The sequence below is a fragment of the Lampris incognitus genome, chromosome 6 (assembly GCF_029633865.1).
Source record: "Lampris incognitus isolate fLamInc1 chromosome 6, fLamInc1.hap2, whole genome shotgun sequence".
Classification (NCBI taxonomy): Eukaryota; Metazoa; Chordata; class Actinopteri; order Lampriformes; family Lampridae; genus Lampris; species Lampris incognitus.
Genome location: NC_079216.1, coordinates 63,866,105 through 63,888,916, shown reverse-complemented (window position 1 = coordinate 63,888,916; position 22,812 = coordinate 63,866,105). Strand labels below are relative to the sequence as shown.

General features: G+C 45.7%; 2 protein-coding genes across 4 annotated transcripts; one reads left to right on the top strand and one right to left on the bottom strand.

Moving 5' to 3' along the window:
* Positions 1–541: 541 nt before the first annotated feature.
* On the top strand, positions 542–8,861 carry synm (synemin, intermediate filament protein). The gene is made up of 4 exons (XM_056281230.1): positions 542–1,620; positions 2,850–2,974; positions 4,612–4,691; positions 4,888–8,861. Exons 1-4 carry the CDS (start codon positions 823–825, stop codon positions 6,972–6,974), a joined length of 3,090 nt encoding a protein of 1,029 aa, XP_056137205.1. The 5' UTR covers positions 542–822; the 3' UTR covers positions 6,975–8,861.
* Positions 2,872–22,322, bottom strand: ttc23 (tetratricopeptide repeat domain 23). 3 transcript variants are annotated; one of them, XM_056281231.1, is made up of 11 exons: positions 22,009–22,322; positions 19,325–19,505; positions 18,755–18,878; positions 18,321–18,477; positions 18,034–18,159; positions 13,288–13,459; positions 13,016–13,121; positions 12,444–12,571; positions 11,967–12,116; positions 9,980–10,062; positions 9,067–9,745 (listed from the first exon to the last, which is right to left on the bottom strand). In XM_056281231.1, exons 1-11 carry the CDS (start codon positions 22,023–22,025, stop codon positions 9,634–9,636), a joined length of 1,356 nt encoding a protein of 451 aa, XP_056137206.1. In that variant the 5' UTR covers positions 22,026–22,322; the 3' UTR covers positions 9,067–9,633. The 3 variants fall into 3 exon arrangements, with proteins under 3 accessions (XP_056137208.1, XP_056137206.1, XP_056137209.1); XM_056281234.1 differs by having other exon boundaries at positions 19,408–19,505; positions 22,009–22,049; XM_056281233.1 differs by lacking the exons at positions 9,067–9,745; positions 9,980–10,062 and adding an exon at positions 2,872–3,006.
* Between the last annotated feature and the right edge of the window lie 490 nt (positions 22,323–22,812).

The window sequence follows — 22,812 nt, the reverse complement described above, 5'->3', positions numbered from 1 at the left end:
ACCACGGATCGCTGGGGGGCTCATTTTGACCGGAGCGTGAAAAACGGAAAACGTACGAGTTGGTGTTACGCTAAATTGTGCGACCCTGGAAAACCGTGACCATGCGTGCGGCGACTTCGCTGCTTCGCCTCCAGTGTGGGGCCGCTCTGCGGACGCAACACGGCGCTGTGGCCACAGCGCCCTCTTCCGCTGCTCGCCAGAACGGCGCTTGCCTCTGTCGAAACTCACCGAAATCCACACGGGAGCCCGCCTTGGATAGAGACGTACTCTCGCCGCCCTCATCCGGCTCCTCCCCACCTCCTGGTCTAGTTTCATTAATATTGGGTCGGTTGTCTTAAAGTTCAGGGCGCGCGTGTTGGGCTGAGGTCAGCTAACGACGCGGCGGCGGCGGCGGGGGGGGGGGCTCGCCCCTCTCCGGAAACGCGATCCGGTGACGTCACGTGGATGCCGGCGTTTTTTTTTCGACGGTCGCAGATTTTGACGCGACACCGACAGGCGCCCCGATTCCCTCCAGTCGGCGGCGCTATTTCCCTGGAAATGACCGTCGCCCCCCTGCCCCGCCCCCCCCTCCCCCGGCAACATCTGCCAGGAAAAGAACCTTGCCAGAAGATGAGCAGGACCCGCCCACCTCGTGCACTTGTCGGAGGCGGTCATAAACGCGCATGACATCACCGTGCAGCCTTGCAGGCGTGCTCCCAGGATAAATGGCACCGGGGCGACCCTCCCTAACCAACCCGTCCGCCAAGTCTGGAGAATAAAACCCACCTTTACTTCCCTTCATACGGTTTTTTGGGTTGTTTTTTTTACCACTAGTTGACAAGCATGCTGCAGTTCAGGAGAAGTTTCGAGAGCGACCAGCATCAGCTGCAGGAGCTCAACAGCAGACTGGGCCACTACTTGTCCAGGACCAAGCAGCTGGAGCACGAAAACGGATGCCTCGTCGCCCAGATCCGCCAACTCCGACAGGCGCCGACCTCGGAGCGGCAAGGCCGGTACAGGGCTGACCTGGGGGAGCTGAGGAGAACGGTGGGGCAACTGTCGCTCGAGAAGTCCCGTGCGGAGATGCAGAGCGTGCAGCTGCAGCGCGAGCTGCACGCGGTCCAGCGCCTGCGCCGCGAGGAGGCTCGGCTCTGGACGGACCTGGGCGGCGAGCTGCACGGCTGCGAGCAGGAGTTCCGCGCGGCCTGCGAGACGAACTGCGCGCTCGAGCAGAGGCTGCTGCAGCTGGAGGGCGAGTGCCGGAGCCTGGAGGAGGCCCACCGGAGGGAGGTCGCCCAGCTCCGGAGTCAGGTCGACGCCAGGCTGGTGCCCGCCGTCGCGCAAACGTACCGCGGCCCGCCGCCCGCCACCCTGGAGGAGATTCAGGAGTACGCGCGCGCTTTGTCCGAGGGCTGGCAGGACACCTTCGACGCGTACCAGCGGAAGGTGGACGACATGGAGCGGTCCGTCCGAGCCGACCAAGCGCAGCTGGAGGAGCTGCAGAGGCAGAAGGCGCTGCACGCCGGCGAGTTCGACGGGTTGCGGGCCGAGCTGGAGAAGCAGAGTCACATGCAGGTGCACCTCGAGGGTCAGCTAGTGCAGATGCAAGACCGAGTCCGTACGGATTTCGACGAGTACCAGGTGAGGAGGGCGACGCCCCCGACGGCGCCGGGAGACTTGTGTCGCTGCTAGTGTAGTGTGAGGGGGACGGCAGTGTTTGCCACTATAGTTTGTTGCACGTTTTGACCGTCCGAGATGGGAGTGAAACTTTGAAACGACCAAATCTTGCAGAACGACCCCCCCCCCGTGTCCCAGAAGGCCTTGGGATGCTCCCTCTTGGCCGTGCCACACCCACTGTCACAGTGAAACGCAGCGAGCACAGGGATGCTGCAGCATCATCATCTCATCTCATCACATGCATGAGATGAGATGATGCTGCAGCCTGACATGCTGCATGCATGCGAAGGACGGAACGCTGCTCGGTTAAAAGCCACACCCCTGTGCTCTCGCGCTCGGCTAATTTGTGCAATTTTTTAAATGTGAAACCGCCAGAAACCGCCAGCACCTAACAAATTAATCTGTAACATCGACTCAGATGCCTCAGAATACTGTCGGTGCTGGGTCCTTAATCTGGCACCGGCTTTGAAGGATGAGAGGCCGGTGGAAGCACTGCTTTTGAACTCAAAAGGCCTGTTGGTCGGACACATTTTCAAACTCACTGACTCTTTGTGACCAGTAGATATGGCCTCTCATAACTGCTGCACGTCTATTGCAGGCAGTATCTCGTCTGAGTCTTAGGAGGATTTCGCTTCACCTCTCTAACCCAGCATGACTGCTGGCTGCACCAGCCACATAAACCAATTAGCCGTCTGGCTGACAAATCCTTATTACTCCATTAGGACAAAGCCCCAAACAAGTCAACAAGTGGAGGACTGCACGCTTGCATAGAAATAGCCACGTTAGTGTTGTCAGAGACGCAGTGGCTGAATATTTCTTACAATCGCTTGAGTAAATGAACCTGATATCTCCTCTAGGATCCAGCCGTCCTTTCAGGGGACCATCCTTAACGGGATCTGACTGCTGTACATTCAGACAGGAAGTGTTTAGAGGATCCAACATCCTCCTTTTAAATGAAAGGTTGAAGAGAATCAGGCGTGGGTGTTTAAAAACAGTTCAGTGTGTACGATGGACAATACAATCCTGCCAAGTTAAACCCTTTGTAGGCTAGGGAAGCTGAAATTCACCACGTGTAAGGCCACAATCAGATATCTTCAGATATCTTAAGCGGTTTGGGTTGTCTAGAAAAGCGCTATATAAATGTAATGATGATGATGATTATCTTGGTTTCAATTGTGGTTTTTTTTCCCCAGACCATAATTGATCAGCTGGACCATGAGAGGAACATGCTGGCCGACGGTATTGCAGAAAAGCTGCAAGAGCGTCAGCAGCTGCTCCGGGTCAAGATGGATCTTGGCATGGAGGTGGCATATTACAGGTAAGCCCATCTCTTCTCATAGATGGTCTGCTCTGAAAAAAGAAAAACAGACTCACATTACTGTGAAGAAGAGCACAGTGGGGAGTACTTGCAGGTATTTAAAAAATCACACTTTATTGCCGGGCATTTAAAAGGAGGTTCTTCATCCCACGAGAGTCCTTAGAATTTAATGCGGTATTGCCCCGGGTCATGGGGTTTGATCCTCTCTAAGTGTTCCTGCGGTATAAAGGGGAGTGATGGACACGGGCATTGTCAGGTTTATTGGGGAAATCCATTTGGACGTATTAATGAAACAGTACTGAGCCCATACCTCGTCACAATTCTCCGTGTGGTTGTAACGGTTAAGATAATTAATTCGCTCAGAAATGCAATCATAATCTCAATCGGAGGCTTTAAAGTAAATATGCCTAAATTGAATGGGTATATTTCTAATACATCTCAACTTCAATGGCGTCTCCATAGGCTATTGCTTTTAAAAGACATCTTTATCAAAGGCGGGGCCCTCAGAGTCCCTTTAGTGGCTCATTGCTCTGTTAGTGGATAGCATCGAAGACATATGTACGGTAAGAGCTCACTTCCATGTAGGCCGAAGTAATAAAGTGTCTCAGGCCGAACGCTCTGCCTTCAGAGAGCAGGTCCGCCCGTACTAGCTCGTTACGGGCTTTTTTAATGGGTTTTTAGATACACCCACAAACATTCAGCAGGCATCTCAAACCACTGCTTGTTGCGAGGCAAGTGAAACTGGCACAGGAAGTCCGTTGGGAATTTCACATGTTACAAAGCACGCCAGCTGAAACGGAGTCTTGGTGACACGTTCTAGTGCTGTCATGATCACCGCCCGGTGATCACAACACCATCCGTTCTTTTCCAGCTAGACCCCTCGGATGCATGTACACGGTTATTTTCAGCATGTTACGGGATAAGGAAGACACCATTTTTGTTTATCTGCATGTTGATCGATTCGGCGTGCGTCTTAGGTGTCTATTGAAAAGCTTGAAAGTGAATCTTTTCTTTTCATGAAGGTTTTTGGTCCCTCTTTATCCTTGTTCATGCATTGCTGGTCCGTTAAGTATTTTTGCAGGCAGATATCTACTTCGGCTTGTCTCTATATGGCGTGGTCCTCAGGGACGGTACTAGCGTCTATTATGAATATTTGGAATGAGCGGGATGTTTTCTCACAGACGTAGCGGTAGCTTGTGTTTTTATGTCCGTGTCGCCAGACTGCGGGTACATTGGGATTCAAAGGGAAGTGCAGCAGCGCATTGTAGCTGCAGCACACCCTGACGAGGTTACTCCTCGTTGAAGGACTTTCTCTTGTTAATGCTGCTTTCTATACTAAACCATGGCCAAGGAAAGGTGAGCTAGTTTACCTGAATGTTATCGGGTCATTTGATTTGCCACCATGTTTTTCTGCTGACCATGACCTTGTTTGGCTGCCTCCTTATCTTGATATTGTAATGTAAGCCTGTCGCGTTTATGTTTGAGGTTTGAGACGGCAGAGCTGAATGATCTGCATCATCTTGCGAGGTATCTCGGTTTTGCTAGTTTCACTTGCAGACAGGAAAATATGAAACGGGGAGATTTCCTAACAACCTACAATAAAGTAATTCTTTCGTCTTTTTTTCCTGCTTGTTCAGGGCCCTCTTGGAAGGCGAGCGAATTGATCTGCAGGAGGCACACAGGAGGGTCGGTCAACATCAGAGAGAAAGAATAATAGGTATTTGACAGTACTTATTGTTGTTAGATATTGATCACACAGGTGTTATACAAGAATATGTTGCTCTTTGGTTAACCACAAAAATTAAGTAATCCTTACCACGTAAATTGTGAATTGTTAATATTAATTATGAAGAGCTTTATTTCAGCAGGATATGTTAAGGCATTTTGACATCTGTGATTCATTCTTTGATTAGATATTAAGATGCCTTCTCAACCATACACTCCAAGAGCTTCTGCCTCAACCAGACAGCATCTGGATGTCAGGTACATGGCGCAAACTTCTAATCTGAGGAGATCCCCTGTACCACACTCTGGATCAATTAGTCCCTCTAGGATCATCCCTATAACAGTGACAGGTAGAAGTCAGCATCAAAGTCCTGCATCCAGGAGGGACATGGTCTCATTTAGTAAAGCCCGGGCTGCAGCCAGCACTACAACCACCGCTGAAAAGTCCGTTGCTGAGAAAGAAGACCAGGATAGTCCAACGACGAAAGGTGCACAGCAAAAAGTCAGAGAAGAAAAGAAAGTGAAAAGTGAGAAAGCAGAAAGGGCCTCACAGCCGGTTGTCAAATTAAGCCCCATTATATCACCCACAGCTGATGCCAAATCAGTTAAAGTGGTATCACCAACAATGATGAGCCTCAGCAATAATGCGGACGAGGACCGTAAAAATAAGGTGATAGAGGAAAAAGAAGATAAAAGGAGTGTACAAGAGAAGGACGTCAAATGTAAAAGTGAAACAGAACCGAAGAAAGTTCCACCTGAGAAAAAGGTATTGGACTCTGTGTCTGTGGAGAATATCATCGACAAAGTGATGAAGCCTGCAGGTTTGGATGTTAGAGCGATCCCTTCGGGAGAATCAAAGATCACCTACCATGTGGAGAAAACTGAGCAGGAGGATGGCAGCACAAAGACACAGATCGTGTTGGAGTCGAAGGTGGAAGAGGAGCTGGATATTTCTGAGGACTCTGCCTTTGATGACCTTCTCAGCAGAGGGGTGAAGAAGGTTTCCCTTGAGGATATTAAGGGTACGCCAACAGGAAGTATGATCCAAAATCTTCTAAGTGGCCTGCAGGGGACAGAAGACCTGGCAAATAAATCGGTACACGTGGAAATAATTGAAGAACCTGTGGAGGCTCACAGTGATGAAGAGTATGAGGTTGACCAAAAGTCTATGTCCAGTTTCTTTCAGCCATCCTCCACATATTTCCAGATTGAAGAGTTGGAGAATATCCCCCATGAGTCTAAAGACCAGAGGAGTAATGATGATGATGCCTTGAAAACCTTTGGAGCAGACAAAGGCAACGACAAGGGTGGATCTGTACAATTCCAACAGGTCTCTAAAGAGGGCGAACCTCCATACTTCTCCCATGACCAAGAGTCTCAAGAGTATTTTGTCTCCACACCGGATGATAATCTCTCAGAATCTGAAGAGGGAGGTGGTATAACCTCATATGGTCATTACGGCATTGTTGATGACCTATCAGATGAGAAGTATTATACTGATGAAGGGCTTCCATCTAACCGACTGATTACCGAAGAAAGAGATGAATTCACTTTCATGTCAAGTGATGAGCCATCTTTAGTCAAAGATAGTTTCCCAGAATGTATCATTGAAGAGGAGGTGCATGTCTCCCCAACTGTGCAAGAGTCAGTCCTCGAGTTCCTGAAAGAGGACACTTTGGATCCCAAAGAGCAATTAAAGGGAGCTCTAGAGAAGATTCAAGGCTCGGTGTCAGATCAGTTGAAGGAGGAACTGGCTTTTATCAGCAGGGTCGGTAGTGAAAGTCCAGAGAATTTGGCTGTAGATGTCAAAAAAGTGCAGCAGTCCAACGGCAGTGGAACAATGACCATTGTGGCAGAGCTGAATGTCTCTCAGACTCTGGAAGATTCAGGGTTGCTAGAGGCAGAGGGAGATGAGCTGTCTGAAGAGGATGTCATGGCAGCTCTTCGGTCTTATAACCCAGAGCTAGAGAAAGCTCTCCAGGGTGCAGCGGAAGGTGGATACAGCCTGAAAGTCTCCAGAGAACCAGAAGATGCAAACAGCGAAGTACCGGAAGGCTTCACCACCAAAGAAGAGAGTATGACTGACATCGCTGAGAAGTACATCAGGCTGGGTCCATCGGAGAAGTCCTTCACCTTCCAGATGGGTGTAAATAACAGCCAAGCTCAACCTAGCTCAGATCAAGTTCTGCAGTCACAAATTGTGGCTGCTCCACTGGAAATCTCTCATGAGAAAAGAGTTGCAACAGTCTACCTTGAAAACCCTAATGATGACTAACAAATTGGCTGATCAAAATTAATTTCAGATTATAGGCTTATACTTGTCTTGTTGAATCCCACGTCCATGTTATCATCAGTCACTTACTACTTAACAGTGCTCTGATTGCTGCAGTGAAACACTGTAATAAATTATAGGACATTTACAGTAAAATGGGCTATTAAACTGCAAGAGAACACATTGTCATGTTACATAAATTCTATTCATTGCGGCGTTAATACACAGACGAACAAAACACAATGTTGAGGTTGACCATGTCTTCGAGTTTTTATAGACTAGCTTGAACTACAACAGGAAAGCCTTCTTGTTTTAGCAGCTTTTTGCAACTATATTTGAAAGGCTTAATTTACAGGCATTAGCTGACTCTTTTTACAGTCATAGTTCCTCTTTACGAGGGTTTTCCATAATATACTCCCCATATATTTTTGTACTAACCTGTGCTACACAACTTTTAAGATTTCTTTTTTTTTTGAAAAAAAATTTTTTTTTTGAGACACTGCTACCAAATACTATATTACATGTATCACTCCAGATACACTGTGATTTATACTTAATCATAATTATTGATAGTTACAGAACACAGTTGTAGGCAAGAACGTAATATGCGCTTCCAGTAGAAATGGAAAAAGCTTAGATTTTGCTTTTGAGGGAATCTTTCAACTATCGAGCACTGAAATGGAGTGTGCGTGGGAGTACTTAGAGAGGGAACTGAATGTGTATCGAGGAATATGCAAGTTGATGCGATTTGGGATAACCGGATGATTATCATTGCTCTCCACTAATTTGCCATTAGCTAATTTTGTTTGATCAAATAATTTTATTGTTAATCTTAAAGTGATCCTAATTGCATTTTATACAACCGGACAAGGCCATTTGAAAAACCTGCAAGGATAAAAACTCCCATCCTGTGTCTTTCTGGTCCTTTACTTCTTTTAGAGAGCATGATTTAATCTTCCAACCCGACTTCCAAAGCAAAAATCGCCGCCAATTTGAAGAGCGAGTGGTAGAATGGCATGTAGACTGATCACTGTGAAGGAGAGCGGGAATAAAACTGATGAGTTATGAGGCGTCTTGTTTTAGTGTGAGGACGAAAACGAGTCTCATCGTTTCTCACTGCATCACGGTTAAGCTTACTTGAACGTCTTTGGCCTCGAGCGCTGACCTGCAGGACTTACCTTTGCCCCGAGACGAGAATGGGTTCACTACCCGGTCTATTTTTGGATCATCTGCTTAGTGGCACTGAGAATGTGTTGTGTACTAGTTGTAGAAGCCGAAGCGGTGCAGCATAGTTATATATCCCGCTGTGTTTAGTGAGCCGTATCGAAAGGGTTTTAGATCTCTCACTTGCTAAGCACTTAGCGCTGTCCTCATGGTATGATGTATTGGAACTGTCATGTTTTAAGACGCGACGAGCGCAAAAACACAATTAAGTATGTTAACTCCGTGTTGTCAAATTGACTAGTTATATATACGCTTCAGAGATCTATGAAATTACCCAGCAATCAAAAAGGGATGCAACAAAAAAAAATGTATTCAGCAAGCTGCAATTTATGTAAAATGATTTACGGACTGCTGTTGTCAAATCGGTGAAATTGTTGATTGATTCTGGCTTAGTATGGCAAGCCTATTTGATCTTTCTCTCTCTATATATACAAGTTTAGCTATTGTGCCATTTCATAGCATTAACTCGTAGTGCAGAGAAATTGTTACAGCTTGGTACGGTATTTACAGCATCTTGAGTGTTTCTTTCTGGCGGCCAAATCGTCATCAGTTAAAATTTCTGCCAAAGAAACCGGCGTTTCTTTCAGGTTCAAAGATGTCCGGCCGTTTCTGGTTTTGGACTTTTCTTCATACCTTACAACAATAAAAAAAAAAAACCCAAAAAAACAACAACTACTGTTTGAATGTTTTCTGACTTTGACTCTTTCTTCATAGCTTACTCATTTCACAAAGTGCACAAAACACGATACCGGATCAGCTGCCGTTCATGGATGTGACTGGAGAGCCGTAGGTGTGATGCCTGCCTGTGCAGCTGAACCAGCAGATGAACACAAACACTAAATCCAAAAAAAACAACAAAACCAAACTGTGAAGAGATTTTATTGGGTCAAATTTAAAACCGTCCCTCTTACAGCAGCTAACCACTCTGTAGGTGTCTACTTTGGCTATACGAAATCCAACCAGGAGGGGCGTCCGGGTGGCGTGGCGGTCTATTCTGCTGCCTACCAACACAGGGATCCCCGGTTCGAATCCCCGTGTTACCTCCGGCTTGGCCGGGCGTCCCTACAGACACAATTAGCCGTGTCTGCGGGTGGGGAGCCGGATGTGGGTGTGTGTCCTGGTCGCTGCACTAGCGCCTCCTCTGGTCGGTTGGCGCGCCTGTTCAGGGGGAACTGGGGGGGGGGGATAGCGTGACCCTCCCGGGTGCTACGTCCCCCTGGCGAAACTCCTCGCTGTCATGGGAAAAGAAGCGGCTGGCGACGCCACGTGTATGGGAGGAGGCACGTGGTGGTCTGCAGCCCTCCCCGGATCGGCAGAGGGGGGGTGGAGCGGTGAGCAGGGCGGCTCGGGGGAGTGGGGGGGTAATTGGCCAAATACAATTGGGGAGAAAATGGAATGAAGAAAGAAACCCAAATGTATCCTGATGGCATTTTAAGATTCAGGGCCGATGCTTGCCGCCTTCTTTGTCACATGGTCGCGGAACTGCACACAAAGGGGGCTTTGTGTTCCTGCTGCCTTGCTTCTGCCGTCTCTCAGCAACCTCTGGTGTCCTGGAAAAACACACCTCGTGACATCACCGAAAACACGGCTCGCTGTACTGTGAACACATGGCCGCCTCTTTTTCTACATATCTACTTGTGTGACTACAGCTTTAGTATTGGGTGAAAGATTTTGCTGTTGGGTGAAATAAATGAAGGCACAACAGGTATCGCTTCAGTGGTGCGGTAAAGTTAAATGTCAAACTGATAGAACAGAAAATGTCTGCACGTTCACTTCAGAGTTACCGGGCCAGCATCTCCACAGTTTTCTGCGTAGCTCTCGTCTTCTTGTGCTGAGGACCGTGAATAACATTCTGGATCTCCAGACACTAAAACGTAATCGGCAACAGAGGGTTCGTTATAGAAGGAGAGATAAAAACCCCATATTACAGAGGAGAGGGGGGGGGGTATGAAAACACTTCCTAGCCACATGAGAACTCTGAACATCCCAAAATAACTGCTGTATCAGATAACACCTGTGTGCTGACCTCTTGGAGAGCAGGTTTAACGATGGACTCGTTCGGATGTATTTCGGGGCCTGCAAACGAACAGCCCAGGAATCCGGGTTTGTTTACCTAGTGTGTTAAAAAGACGACCATTGTGACTTCCCACGCCACGGCTAGTTTGCTCTAAACAATACAGGAGAGCGTGCCGCTACTCCTAAACGACCTCGGCACCTGTTGGCAAGGCTGCAAAAGGGGAAAACTCAGCGGAAACGCTCGCATACACCGAGTGATGTAAAAGACTGCCGATTGTTTTCCCCCATCGCCGGGAATTACAGGACGTCGACAGGGTTTAGTTTAAAGCGGGGGGAAGAGGGAGCCCAACGTTTCCCTTGCGGCCAGGCGAAGTCCGGCAAACTAGAACTGGAACGCGTCCATTTGGCCTCAAGTGTGTTTTCACTGCTGCGAAGGTTGATGTAATGGAAGCCCCCTTTTTCGCCGGCACGAGAGGAAAAGGAGGAAACTGTCAAGCGTGTGGGAGCCATTGTTCTCCCTTCTCGTTGGGACTGTGCGTGTCATGTATGTACGAGCTTAGGCTCCTTTCAGAGACCCCCATCTCAAAACAAAAACCTACAGACGAGAGCAAATCTGTTGCCAGGCACCGTCATTTGTTTTTTCTGTCTTTGACAAACCCCCCCCCCCCTGGCTCGCCTCCAACGTTCCGTGGAACATCTTTCATCCAGATTTCTGTCATAGTCATGATTGGAGCTAAAAGTGCACGAGCCTTTGTGAGTCTGTTTTGTGTCAGGGGTTCTTCAGAAGAGTTAGCACGCCGACGCAGCTGAAGGAGAGGGAGGTGGGATGCACCCCTCCGACGCTGAAAACTCCCTCTGCGCTTAGATACAACAACAAAACAACATAGCAACCGGGCTCCTCGGCTTACATGCATGTCATTTTTAGTGTGCAGAAGTCCCCCCGTAACTGGGCTGTTTTCGAGTGTTTGGTGGCCGGGGGAACTGGGCTCCCAGGACAACCGAACAGATTATGTCAAGAGGAGTAGGTGACTCGCCGGTTATGTAATATATATACCATGAGGGCAACCTTCTTTTTTTTTTTGCATCAGTGCCAAATGAAGCCTTAAGATGCTAAGCATAGTAATGTGGAACCGAGGCGGAATATCAATTGAACCTATTCAACAAAGTCCATGTGCATCATGCGTATGCCCTGGCAGAACTTAGAATGTCTCTTTTGCGAAGATGACATTATGACATCCCAAATTTAATCGGGGTCAGAATCCCTTTCACTGACAGCAGTTAGCAGAAGTCTTCCTCCGTACTTGTGCTACCCATCTGTCTGTCTCCATCCAAACTGAGAAAGCACAATGTCATTATGTGTGATATTTTACACCAGGGGAGGGTGGCTTTGCACACTGCACTCTTCCAAGTTTAGCATGCTACTTTGATGGCACTGGGACTTAAGGGACGATGGTGAAAATAGCTCATCTCAATATTGCTGGGACTCTTTGTGTTTATATATATATATTTGACTAGGCTTCTCACCCTCTCACTAGAGTATATCATTATGAAGGCGCCACACCCTCTGACACATGGCCTTTCAGTAAGACCCCCCTCCTCCTGAAATAGCTTGGCAGAGACAATGGTAAATAGGATGTCGGTGTGGATGAATAGTGCAGTGCCATTGGTAAATATAGTGTTTATGTTTTCTGAGCAAGATTATTCCTTCCCATGTTCTTTTTACCTGTGATTAGTATCTATTGCTCGGTTCCTTACCTTTTTTAAGGTCCTATGGGCCCGCTTGATGCTACCCTGGGACATTTCCACACCTCCTATCAGCTGCAAGGTGTCTGCAACCTCAGCACTCAGGTCACCAAATGCTGACTTCTTCACAGGAAGGGAGGATTTCTGAATCTGCATGCATCTCTGCAATGGTACAAACCAACTCGAGCTAACCCCACAACCTTTAGCAGGGAGAAGAATTCCTCTTGACCATTCACTAACTCTAGAGGCATTTCTAAGGCCCTTGCTGTCCGAGGTAGGGAAGTTGGACAGGTGACAATCTTAAGAGTCTTGAAACTGGGAGGTCGACAACACAGTGATAGAAACTATGTGCCTAACACTCAGAAATTAGTGTAGCGGGGTTGTCTGACTGGTGTTGGGTGATGCTTCACTGTGTGTATGCATGTAACAGAGAGTGAGAGAGAGAGAGAGAGAGAGAGAGAGAGAGAGAGAGAGAGGATAGTGTGAGACCTCTGGCTGTCCAGTTAGCACAAGGAAGCGACAGAAGTCATCCTGGACTGTAAGGAAGACTGAATCCTGTGGACCTGTGGAGTTCTCGAATGCACGTAGGCTCTCCTCAAAGTAATGAGTTGCAGACTCTACAATAGTATGAGAGACACACAAACAATACATCCTTTTATCCTTTGTTTTGCACAACAACCAACCACCTTTTGATTCTGTATCCAGTCACTTCCAGGATTTCAAAATGCGAAATGAAGGTCCACTAATTCTTCAATACGAACCCTTAGGATTTTCATTACTTATGATTCAATTACTCTTTATACGCCACATGCCTCCCATCGCAACTATGGAACTTATTTACTTTTTAAGGTAGCTGAAGGAGGGATCACACAATGAGCCGTGGTTGAACTTTGGTACAGCTACCACATCTTTCAATGAGGCTATTGTAAGGTTGTTCGCAAAAACGTGATCCAAAAGGGTTTGACATACATGAAGACAGTCGGAAATTCAAATCCTAATTAACCCCTGTTTGAGTGCTGGGGGGGCCTATAGCTCAGTCCAGTGTCTGTGAATAGACTGACCATTGTGATGGGACTCTGCGGCTGTAGAGAGGACCAGTGCCAGGCTGTGGGAGATGTGGGCCCCATCCAGGCCCCCTAGGCTCTGACTCATTGCAATGGCATGAGCCTAGCAGAAACACACATGAAATAAGACAGCTCACATATCACAGATTCAGAAATATGAGCGACTTACCTAACAGGCCACGGCAGCCTCTCAAATAGCGTCCATATATCTGCATGTGTGTTTGTTTGTGTTGTATGGGTTATGAAGGCGTTGAGCATATGTTCCTTGCCTTAGAGAGATGCGCTATGGCTTGTTGTAAACGGCCTTGGGCCTGCTCAATGGTTGCCATGTCCCTGTAGACAGAACATGTTTGCTTTGGGTTATCTTGGCTCTCCAGCAACTGCAAAGACTTCTCGCAGTGTCCTAAGGCCTCCTCTAGTTTGCCCTGTTTGTGAAAAACCCTACGAGGCACAAAAGAGCAGAGAAAGAAGCTGCCAGTTAGAAACAAAGAGGCAGACAAAGTATAGTGGTGAGTGTTACCCACACAACAGGAGGCATCAGCGTGTTATTATCAGTTAGAAAGGCTGCCCTGCAAACCACAGGACCTAGGTTTGAGCCCCTGTGTCAGAACGCATTCAGGCAGGCTGAGGTTTCTTTAGAAAATACACTACAGCCTAACCAGCTCTGGGGGGCACTGCTTTGTAGCTGTGATCTGACCTCCCCGGAGGAGGCTTAGCAAAAAGTGAATTTCCCATCGAAATCAAATGCATATCCCAGTATTTAGCGGTTATTATTGTTATTTTAGGAGGAGGAAAAGAGGATAAGAATATAAATTCTGCACTTATTCAAGTTCCAATACATTGGTTCATTTACTCGAGTCATGACCGAAGATCTTGAATGACCTCACTGCCTTGGCTGTTGCTGATGGTGTGGAGTCTTCGTCTATTGTTATCGGTTTTTTGTTTTTCTTGCCCTTTCGTATGTGTTTAAGTGGGAGTGTACCGCTGGCGTCGTGTGTGGCTGCCGCCTCTCCCTCTTGTAGCACCCCCTCCCCATCCACCCCTGTTTGTCTGTGTTGTGTTTATCTGTTGTCTTGTTTTGCCGCCATTTATTATAAAGCGACTCGGAGTGTTAGAAAAGCGCTATGTCAGTTTGATTTATTATTATTATTATTATTATTAAGTTGTCAGTAACACATTAGTACTTAGAGCAATATTAGCAACCTGGTTCTCTGTGTGTTTTGTGCTGTGTCACTGGGAGCCCATTTTAGAGCACTGGAGCTACTGCCTGGTGTCTAGCCAAACCAGGGCCCTGCCGATAAGTGAAAGCTTTGGCTTGTCTCCGCTTTCGAATCCTTGTGTAGTACAGACTATAATAGGGAATGCCTGCACAAAGCATTGCTAACCGTCTATGGGTGCATCCTCTCACAAAGTGGAACCCAGCTAAACAAAGACGAGGGTCTAAACATGACTCTGCATGTTGACAAAGAAGTTACTTAGCGCTCCGCGGTGTCAACAAGCTCTACATTTTTGACATTACATACGTATAGGTGTCCTGCCATTTTTGCAGCATCACATGTTGTGTTAATGCATATGGAGGAAGCTCCGGAAATCTCTAGAGTAAATATTAATGACCCAGCCACTCAGACCCACTAATAGAAAGTAGGCAGGACAGAAAAAGAGAGAGAGAGAGAGCGAGAGAGGATGGCTGCGTTATCCTCTACAAGGAGACTGGACCCATAAGACTACGACGCTAACTGCTTCCTGTCCCTGCAGGATTTGAAACATCTAATGGAGTTTAAATTCAATTTAGCTCTCTGCTCGTGGAGTGGCCTCTCTCAGAGGGCACTCCGTGCCCGTCGACACCCTCACTCGCTACAGCACTGTCACACAGCCGGAGACAAAACGGCTATTTACAAGCCCGTCTCTCTATATTTACACTGTACAGATTGGTTGCAGGTCCAGTTATCTAGAAAACTGCCCCGGTTTGTTTACTTATTGAGTGGCGATCCCTGCCAAGCTGTGATTAAAACATGACTGAAAGTATTCATACCCGGTGGTGAAAATGTCAGCGGTAGGGAGCACAGCAAAATCATCCAATATCCCTTTCTCTTAATTTTTTGCCATGGGTACAACATTACCAAAACATGCCTTGATGGTTAGAGGGCGTGGCCCAGCCCTGGGCGAAGCAGCGGGGATTTCATGAGACCGAGCCTTTTACGGCAGCGAGGAACCGTTGCGGCACAACTCCGGTCTCACAGTCCGTGTGTTCTGCCTTTCTGCTTGCACGGACAGAGCAGGGGGCACAATGTCGCTCTATTCTCTCATTCGCTGTGCAACCTTTCACACTACCTGCCGGTGAGGGGAGATGCCGTATGCAGCTGAAATCCAATTCAGACTCCACAAAGCGGGGAAATTCAGATAATTAAGAGATTTATAGATGCGTTGCCAAGCGGACCACACAACTCTCTTTAGTAAATGGTACCAGACCATTGTTGACGTAAGTCTGCTCTAGGGGCCGGGCTTGGGGAAAGTGACACAGTGAATTCACTCCTGGAAAAAGTGAGGTGGAAACAGAGAGACAATAAAGTGCCAGGTCTGAACTGTACTAAACCTTGTTAAACACAGAGAGAGAGAGAGAGAGAGAGAGAGAGAGAGAGAGAGAGAGAGAGAGAGAGAGAGAGAGAGAGAGAGGGAGAGAGAGGGAGAGAGAGGAGCAAAAACAACTCTGACTGAAGCGACCAGTTCTATACACCAAGCAAAGCAAGGGGAAACAGGGCCCGTATGAGTCTGGAGAACATGGAAATGTGTAAAACCAACAGTAAATCTGTCTTGGAGACTCTATCCCGTTTCACCGGTCATAACCGCACACCTTGAGTGTGCATCTGCAGCTGAGTGGAATGTTTGGAGCAGGATCTACAACTGGGCCGAGCTTATTTTATTGTTCCAGGCTTTGGTGGGAACATTCCCCCCAGTCACAACAGTGTTGACTGACGGCACTATACAAGCATGCCAAGTTCTTAGTCACCACAAACAAAGGAGATTTAGCAAGCTTACACACAAGCCGGAGTCTGCACATTTTTCCAATTACACATATCAAGTCAACAAACTCTTAGTGATTAGAAACTGACTGTGATGGCGATATTTACAGATCCCCTGTATCTCACCTCACCTAAGTCCCTAGTCGGACTTAAATCAGTGCTTTGGACGTTCTCATTCAAATGTTCACCAAGCAGTCTTTCCCTCTACACGTCTAGCTGTAAATACAACAGTGTGTAACGGCGGGAGGGTGCCTCCTGTTGAAGCAGCCCTGTCGGGGTTAACCCAGTGCTGCGGCAGAATTACACATGTCCAAAAAGCAACGAAGACTTCAGAGTCCACTGCAGCTGACAACAAGTAGGACTCGGTGTTAACGTCTCCTGCAATCTTAAACAAACGATGCACACGCTCTTTATTATTTTACGGCGGTCCAATGCGAGGACCTGTCCACGTGGAAATCCGCACAATATACTCGTAAGGTGACCGCAGCAGTTTGGCCTATACTCCAATTCTAGAACAAGGCTATGAATGATCCTTCTTACCTAACAATAAGCTATTTAATTTGGCACTACTGGCCCACAAAACGCAGGGCAGCACGATTCCCGAGACAGGCCGTCAGTTTCTCCGGCGTTCGTGCTTTGCCACCACCTTTACTGCCTCCTCATCTGTACCTGAGCCAGCGTTGCCCTTGGAAACCGCTCTTGTCAACATCAACAGTAAGTTACAAAACACACCGCGTAACGGCGTCGACGTATCACTTTGTTAACGATGTTACATATGCAGCATAAACAACAGGAGAAAAACTGCACTTTCGTTATTCTGAACCACACCGACGCCGAGTAAAATCCCTTGTGCATGTAATGCACACGGCAATAACACTCTCTCTGATTCTCCAATACTTCCATTATGAAGTTAAAAAGAAAAAAAGAAAAGAGGCTTCACTGGGAGGGCTGCCGAACAACAACATCCGAGAGGCAGAAGAATATTAAATCATGCAGAAAGAGTGGGGGGAAGGGTGAAGGAGAGAAACAGAGACGGGGGGGGGGGGGAGAAGAGGATTTTGAACTAACAAAAGGGGGTAAGAGAAAGAAAAAAGCAAGGCATTAGCAAGAAATCATCAACTATGTGCCTCCGCTGAACAAATGAAGGTGCAGGACAGGCGGGGATCCAACCCGGCAGATCTGCAGCTGTGCACTGTATAATAATAGCCGCTACTCTGTTGACGGGACAATACTGCGTGTATGTGTGTGTGTGGGGGGGGGGGCTGTATTTTTATATATATATATTTCATGTCAATTCAAAGAGTACATGAATTGTTTAACTATTATAAGGCCATTTCACAATCACAATGAAACGGCAGCACGAGGAAAGACGGGATATGTGTGAGTCAACACAGCCAAATTACTGGGGGTAGAGTTTATTTATATATATAAATATATATATATAAATATAAAAAGCTGCAAGTATTGCCATCTTGTGGCCAGACTCACGCCTAACAGCTCAGGTAACCCGACTCCCACAGTAAATCAGGTAATCAGGTACTTCCTCTGTCAGGAAAATGGAAACGTAAAATAACCCGGCAGTGCGTGAGTCGCTTCAAACGAGACCTGACTGGAAAAGTCAGGTCTTCCTCGGCAGCGGGGGAAAAGTTATTTGGTCTTTCAGCCTGAACTTGATACTCCCAAGAGTCACGGGAAATAAATATAGCGAAGCATGTGATTCCCGCACAGTGCTGCTAAATATCAAAGTACTGTCTGTTATAGCGGCACTTGTCGTACGTTTCCAAAGTCAATTACTGCATGCATACATTAAAAAAAAAAGCAAACCAATAAGGCCCTTACTCTTCAATTCCAATTCTGACCCAAAAAGCCTGTTAATACCCCAGATACTAAGATATCCCCTTATTTCATTTTACACACGTGCCTGCACGTTGTTTTCAACGACAATACATTGGATTGAACTGAATTTAGTGCAAAAAGGTATTTTTACTGGAGGACCTGGACAGGGAAATGCTGATTTCCAGCTCGGTCTTCATCTTCTCTTCCGGGTTGATGCCGCTCTGCTGATGAAGCTCCTCCAGCGTTCTCCGGGCCTCCAGATAGGAGGACTCTGCCTCCTCAAGCGTTCGACACAAGTCAAGGGACAATTCTATGGTCGTTTAAGGCAACCGTCCAACTTAGCTGCGTTCATGCCGTGACTTCAGTTACGACTTCATTTACATTCTCATTCCGTGAACTAACAATCAAACACAATTAAAAAAAAAAAAAGAAAAGAAGAAGGATATTTGCCTGTAAGCAACGCGGCACCTCCCTGTGTGACGTATATGCCGAGGAGACATGTGAGGAACTGGAGTCTGTCCTCCCTGCGAGAGGAGATGGAGGAGCATAAGGACAGCAGCTGCCTGGCCAGGGATGTGTGCCCCTGGGCCTGCATACCAAAGCCTGGATGAACAATGGATAAAAAAACAACAACAACAACGGAGTTTGAGTTTATAACTTCCAGGATATGACCTCTAAATCTGAACAGCCGTATTAGCACTAGTAGCTTTCATAACTTGACCCAATAGTATTGCCTTCACTACCATGCATCCATGTCTTAACTTCTGATGTGTGCTTTGTATTTCTGACTTAAATAACAGTGTTTTATTTTTTACTCTCAGTATCACAGTCAATATCAAGGCTCTGCATTATTTTCCCGGCATTATCTTTTTGCAAGTACCTTTAAACTGGAGATATGCATTGGCCAGCTTGGCATGGGCTTGAGCAAGTTTCAGATGTTCATTTCCATACGCCAGTTTAGTCAGGGCAACACAACGTACCAGGTCCTGGATGCACGCATCGAACTGTGTACACAAAAAGCCCATCAAAATCACCTCTCACAGTGCTGTGGTAGCCTACAGTGCCCTAATAATACAACATGTGTTAGGCTTGGCAACTTTAGCAATCAAAATTGTTGGAATCTTTCCACAATTTTTCCACCACTTTTTTTTTTTTTACTTTGCCACTTTTGCAGAGAATTTTTGAATTCTCGGTAACGTTTTTCTAAAGGATCTTTTCTGAAGGTTATTTTTTCTTCTCCTCTGATGGTTTTGTATTACGTTTCCATTGTTCATCCTTTTTGTGTATACTTGTGTGTAAGCTATATGTGCATGCGTGCATGCTTGTCCTGAAATCTGGGCAAGAAGTCTGCAGATATAGGCGAGCAAGCGTTCTTGAGTACTGCTGTGCAGCAGCAAAAATAACATTATAGGCGTGTGACCGCCTCCTTACTTGACAGATAAAAACCAACCTGTTGGTTGTTTGCCAAGTCTTGGGCTCGACTTTGGAAATGGCTAAGCTTTTCCGCAGGGGGCGTCATGATGAAGTCCTTGCCTGTAAACTTGGCTTTTGGAGGACTCCCCGCATCAAGCCTGTCACAGAGAGGGGACGCATCTGTGGTTCTGCTGTTGCTTCTTACACTTTCACTAGACCTGCAAGAGTACAACAGGCCAACTCATCATCATCATCATCATCATCATCATCATCATCCAAGCCACCGTTAATTACTAAAACCACCCCCTTGAACTTCAGAATTTGTTCTAACCTGGTTTCATATTCACAAGATACGACGTTATACGCAACACACAGACACACGAAGGCTGTTTCAGTTTGAACTGTTGGACCTACAGATGTAGAAAGAAACCCCCTGAGCCTTTATATTATATCGCTGTAAGCCTAACTCTTATATTATATCGCTGTAAGTCTAACTCTTATATTACATCGCTGTAAGCCTAACTCTTATATTATATCACTGTAAGCCTAACTCTTATATTATATCGCTGTAAGCCTAACTCTTATATTATATCGCTGTAAGTCTAACTCTTATATTATATCACTGTAAGCCTAACTCTTATATTATATCGCTGTAAGCCTAACTCTTATATTATATCGCTGTAAGCCTAACTCTTATATTATATCGCTGTAAGTCTAACTCTTATATTATATTGCTGTAAGCCTAACTCTTATACTATATCGCTGTAAGTCTAACTCTTATATTACATCGCTGTAAGCCTAACTCTTATATTATATCGCTGTAAGCCTAACTCTTATATTATATCGCTGTAAGTCTAACTCTTATATTATATTGCTGTAAGCCTAACTCTTATACTATATCGCTTTAAGTCTAACTGTTATATTGTATCGGTGTAAGTCTAACTGTTATATTATATCGCTTTAAGTCTAACTCTTATGTTATATCGCTGTAAGTCTAACTCTTATATTATATCGCTGTAAGCCTAACTGTTATATTGTATCGCTGTAAGTCTAACTCTTATATTATATCGCTTTAAGTCTAACTGTTATATTGTATCGGTGTAAGTCTAACTCTTATATTATATCGCTTTAAGTCTAACTGTTATATTGTATCGGTGTAAGTCTAACTGTTATATTATATCGCTGTAAGTCTAACTGTTATATTATATCGCTGTAAGTCTAACTGTTATATTATATCGCTGTAAGCCTAACTGTTATATCGCTGTAAGTCTAACTGTTATATTATATCGCTGTAAGTCTAACTGTTATATTGTATCGGTGTAAGCCTAACTCTTATATCACTGTAAGCCTAACTGTTATATTGTATCGCTGTAAGCCTAACTGTTATATTGTATCGCTGTAAGTCTAACTGTTATATTGTATCGGTGTACGCCTAACTCTTATATCGCTGTAAGCCTAACTGTTATATTGTATCGCTGTAAGCCTAACTGTTATATTGTATCGCTGTAAGTCTAACTGTTATATTGTATCGGTGTAAGCCTAACTCTTATATCACTGTAAGCCTAACTGTTATATTGTATCGCTGTAAGTCTAACTGTTATATTGTATCACTGTAAGTCTAACTGTTATATTGTATCGCTGTAAGTCTAACTGTTATATTGTATCGCTGTAAGCCTAACTGTTATATTGTATCGCTGTAAGTCTAACTGTTATATTGTATCGCTGTAAGCCTAACTGTTATATTGTATCGCTGTAAGTCTAACTGTTATATTGTATCGCTGTAAGCCTAACTGTTATATTGTATCGCTGTAAGCCTAACTGTTATATTGTATCGCTGTAAGCCTAACTGTTATATTGTATCGCTGTAAGCCTAACTGTTATATTGTGTCGCTGTAAGCCTAACTGTTATATTGTATCGCTGTAAGTCTTAACTGTTATATTATATCGCTGTAAGCCTAACTGTTATATTGTATCGCTGTAAGTCTAACTGTTATATTGCATCGCCGTAAGTCTAACTGTTATATTGTATCGCTGTAAGCCTAACTGTTATATTGTATCGCTGTAAGCCTAACTGTTATATTGTATCGCTGTAAGTCTTAACTGTTATATTATATCGCTGTAAGCCTAACTGTTATATTGTATCGCTGTAAGTCTAACTGTTATATTGTATCGCCGTAAGTCTAACTGTTATATTGTATCGCCGTAAGTCTAACTGTTATATTGTATCGCCGTAAGTCTAGCTGTTATATTGTATCGATGTAAGTCTAACTGTTATATTGTATCGGTATAAGTCTTATTGTTATATTGTATCGCTGTAAGCCTAACTGTTATATTGTATCGCTGTAAGTGTAACTGTTATATTGTATCGGTGTAAGCCTAACTGTTATATTGTATCGCTGTAAGTGTAACTGTTATATTGTATCGCTGTAAGTCTAACCGTTATATTGTATCGGTGTAAGTCTAACTGTTATATTGTATCGCTGTAAGTCTAACTGTTATATTGTATCGCTGTAAGTGTAACTGTTATATTGTATCGCTGTAAGTCTAACTGTTATATTGTATCATTGTAAGCCCATTCCCGAACTAAAGCGCACCTCGGAAGGGCGGTTTAAAGGTCCTATTTGAGGCACGTCAGTCAGGTCTCGTCAACCCGGGAAGACTGCTATGTTGGCGTTAAAGCCAGAACAGCAAATCTAATTCGGTCTCGGCCCGTTCACTTACGATTCCGTCGCGTCCATCGCTTTACTTCGCGGGTTTTGTCTCCGTCTCTGAGCTCGTTTTTCTGACTACATCGCGGTTGTTGTTCGACTGTCGCGTCAAGTCGACGGGTTTCCTTGGTAACGCTCGGTTCATCGGCAACAGCCCCTTTCCCGGCCGGTGCTCAATGTGAGTTGTGTAGATATGTTTGGAGCCCCGCATGTGTAGGCTTTATTTACCCACGAGTAAATAAACCCTCATCCCCCCCGGAACAGATGACGGCACCGACAGCCGGAAAACCCAAATCGTTGCTCCCACACCACAAACTCGCTTCCGAACCAAACACTGCAAAGGCTTGAAGCGGGGCGCGTTCAAGAGCCACAGTGTTCGTTGACAACGCCGCAACACCGGAAGTCGCTCGTTTACAACGTGCGTACGCTCGAAATTTGGGCTACGGGGGTGATGGGTGATGGATCATAAAAATAATTTCAAAAAAGTAAAATAAAATAAGAATAGTACAGAAATCTACCCCCTTTGAAAGGCTGATAGGTGCACAAAACACGACGCGCTCTGTGTGCAGCTCGTTAGGTTTTCACAGACCCTGAGAAATACACAACATGTTTACTCATGAACGTTTACAAATTTCAAGCACAATGAAGGATCGGGAGCTGCAAGTGGATTTGCTGATATGGCGATTACCTCAATTTGGGCTACAGCCCTTTTCTACAGCATCACCACTACCGGGGCACTGATGAGCAGATCATGTCATAGTCCCCGCTCCAAGTCTACCCCACCAACTCATATATGCGATCAAAAATGATTTTGAAT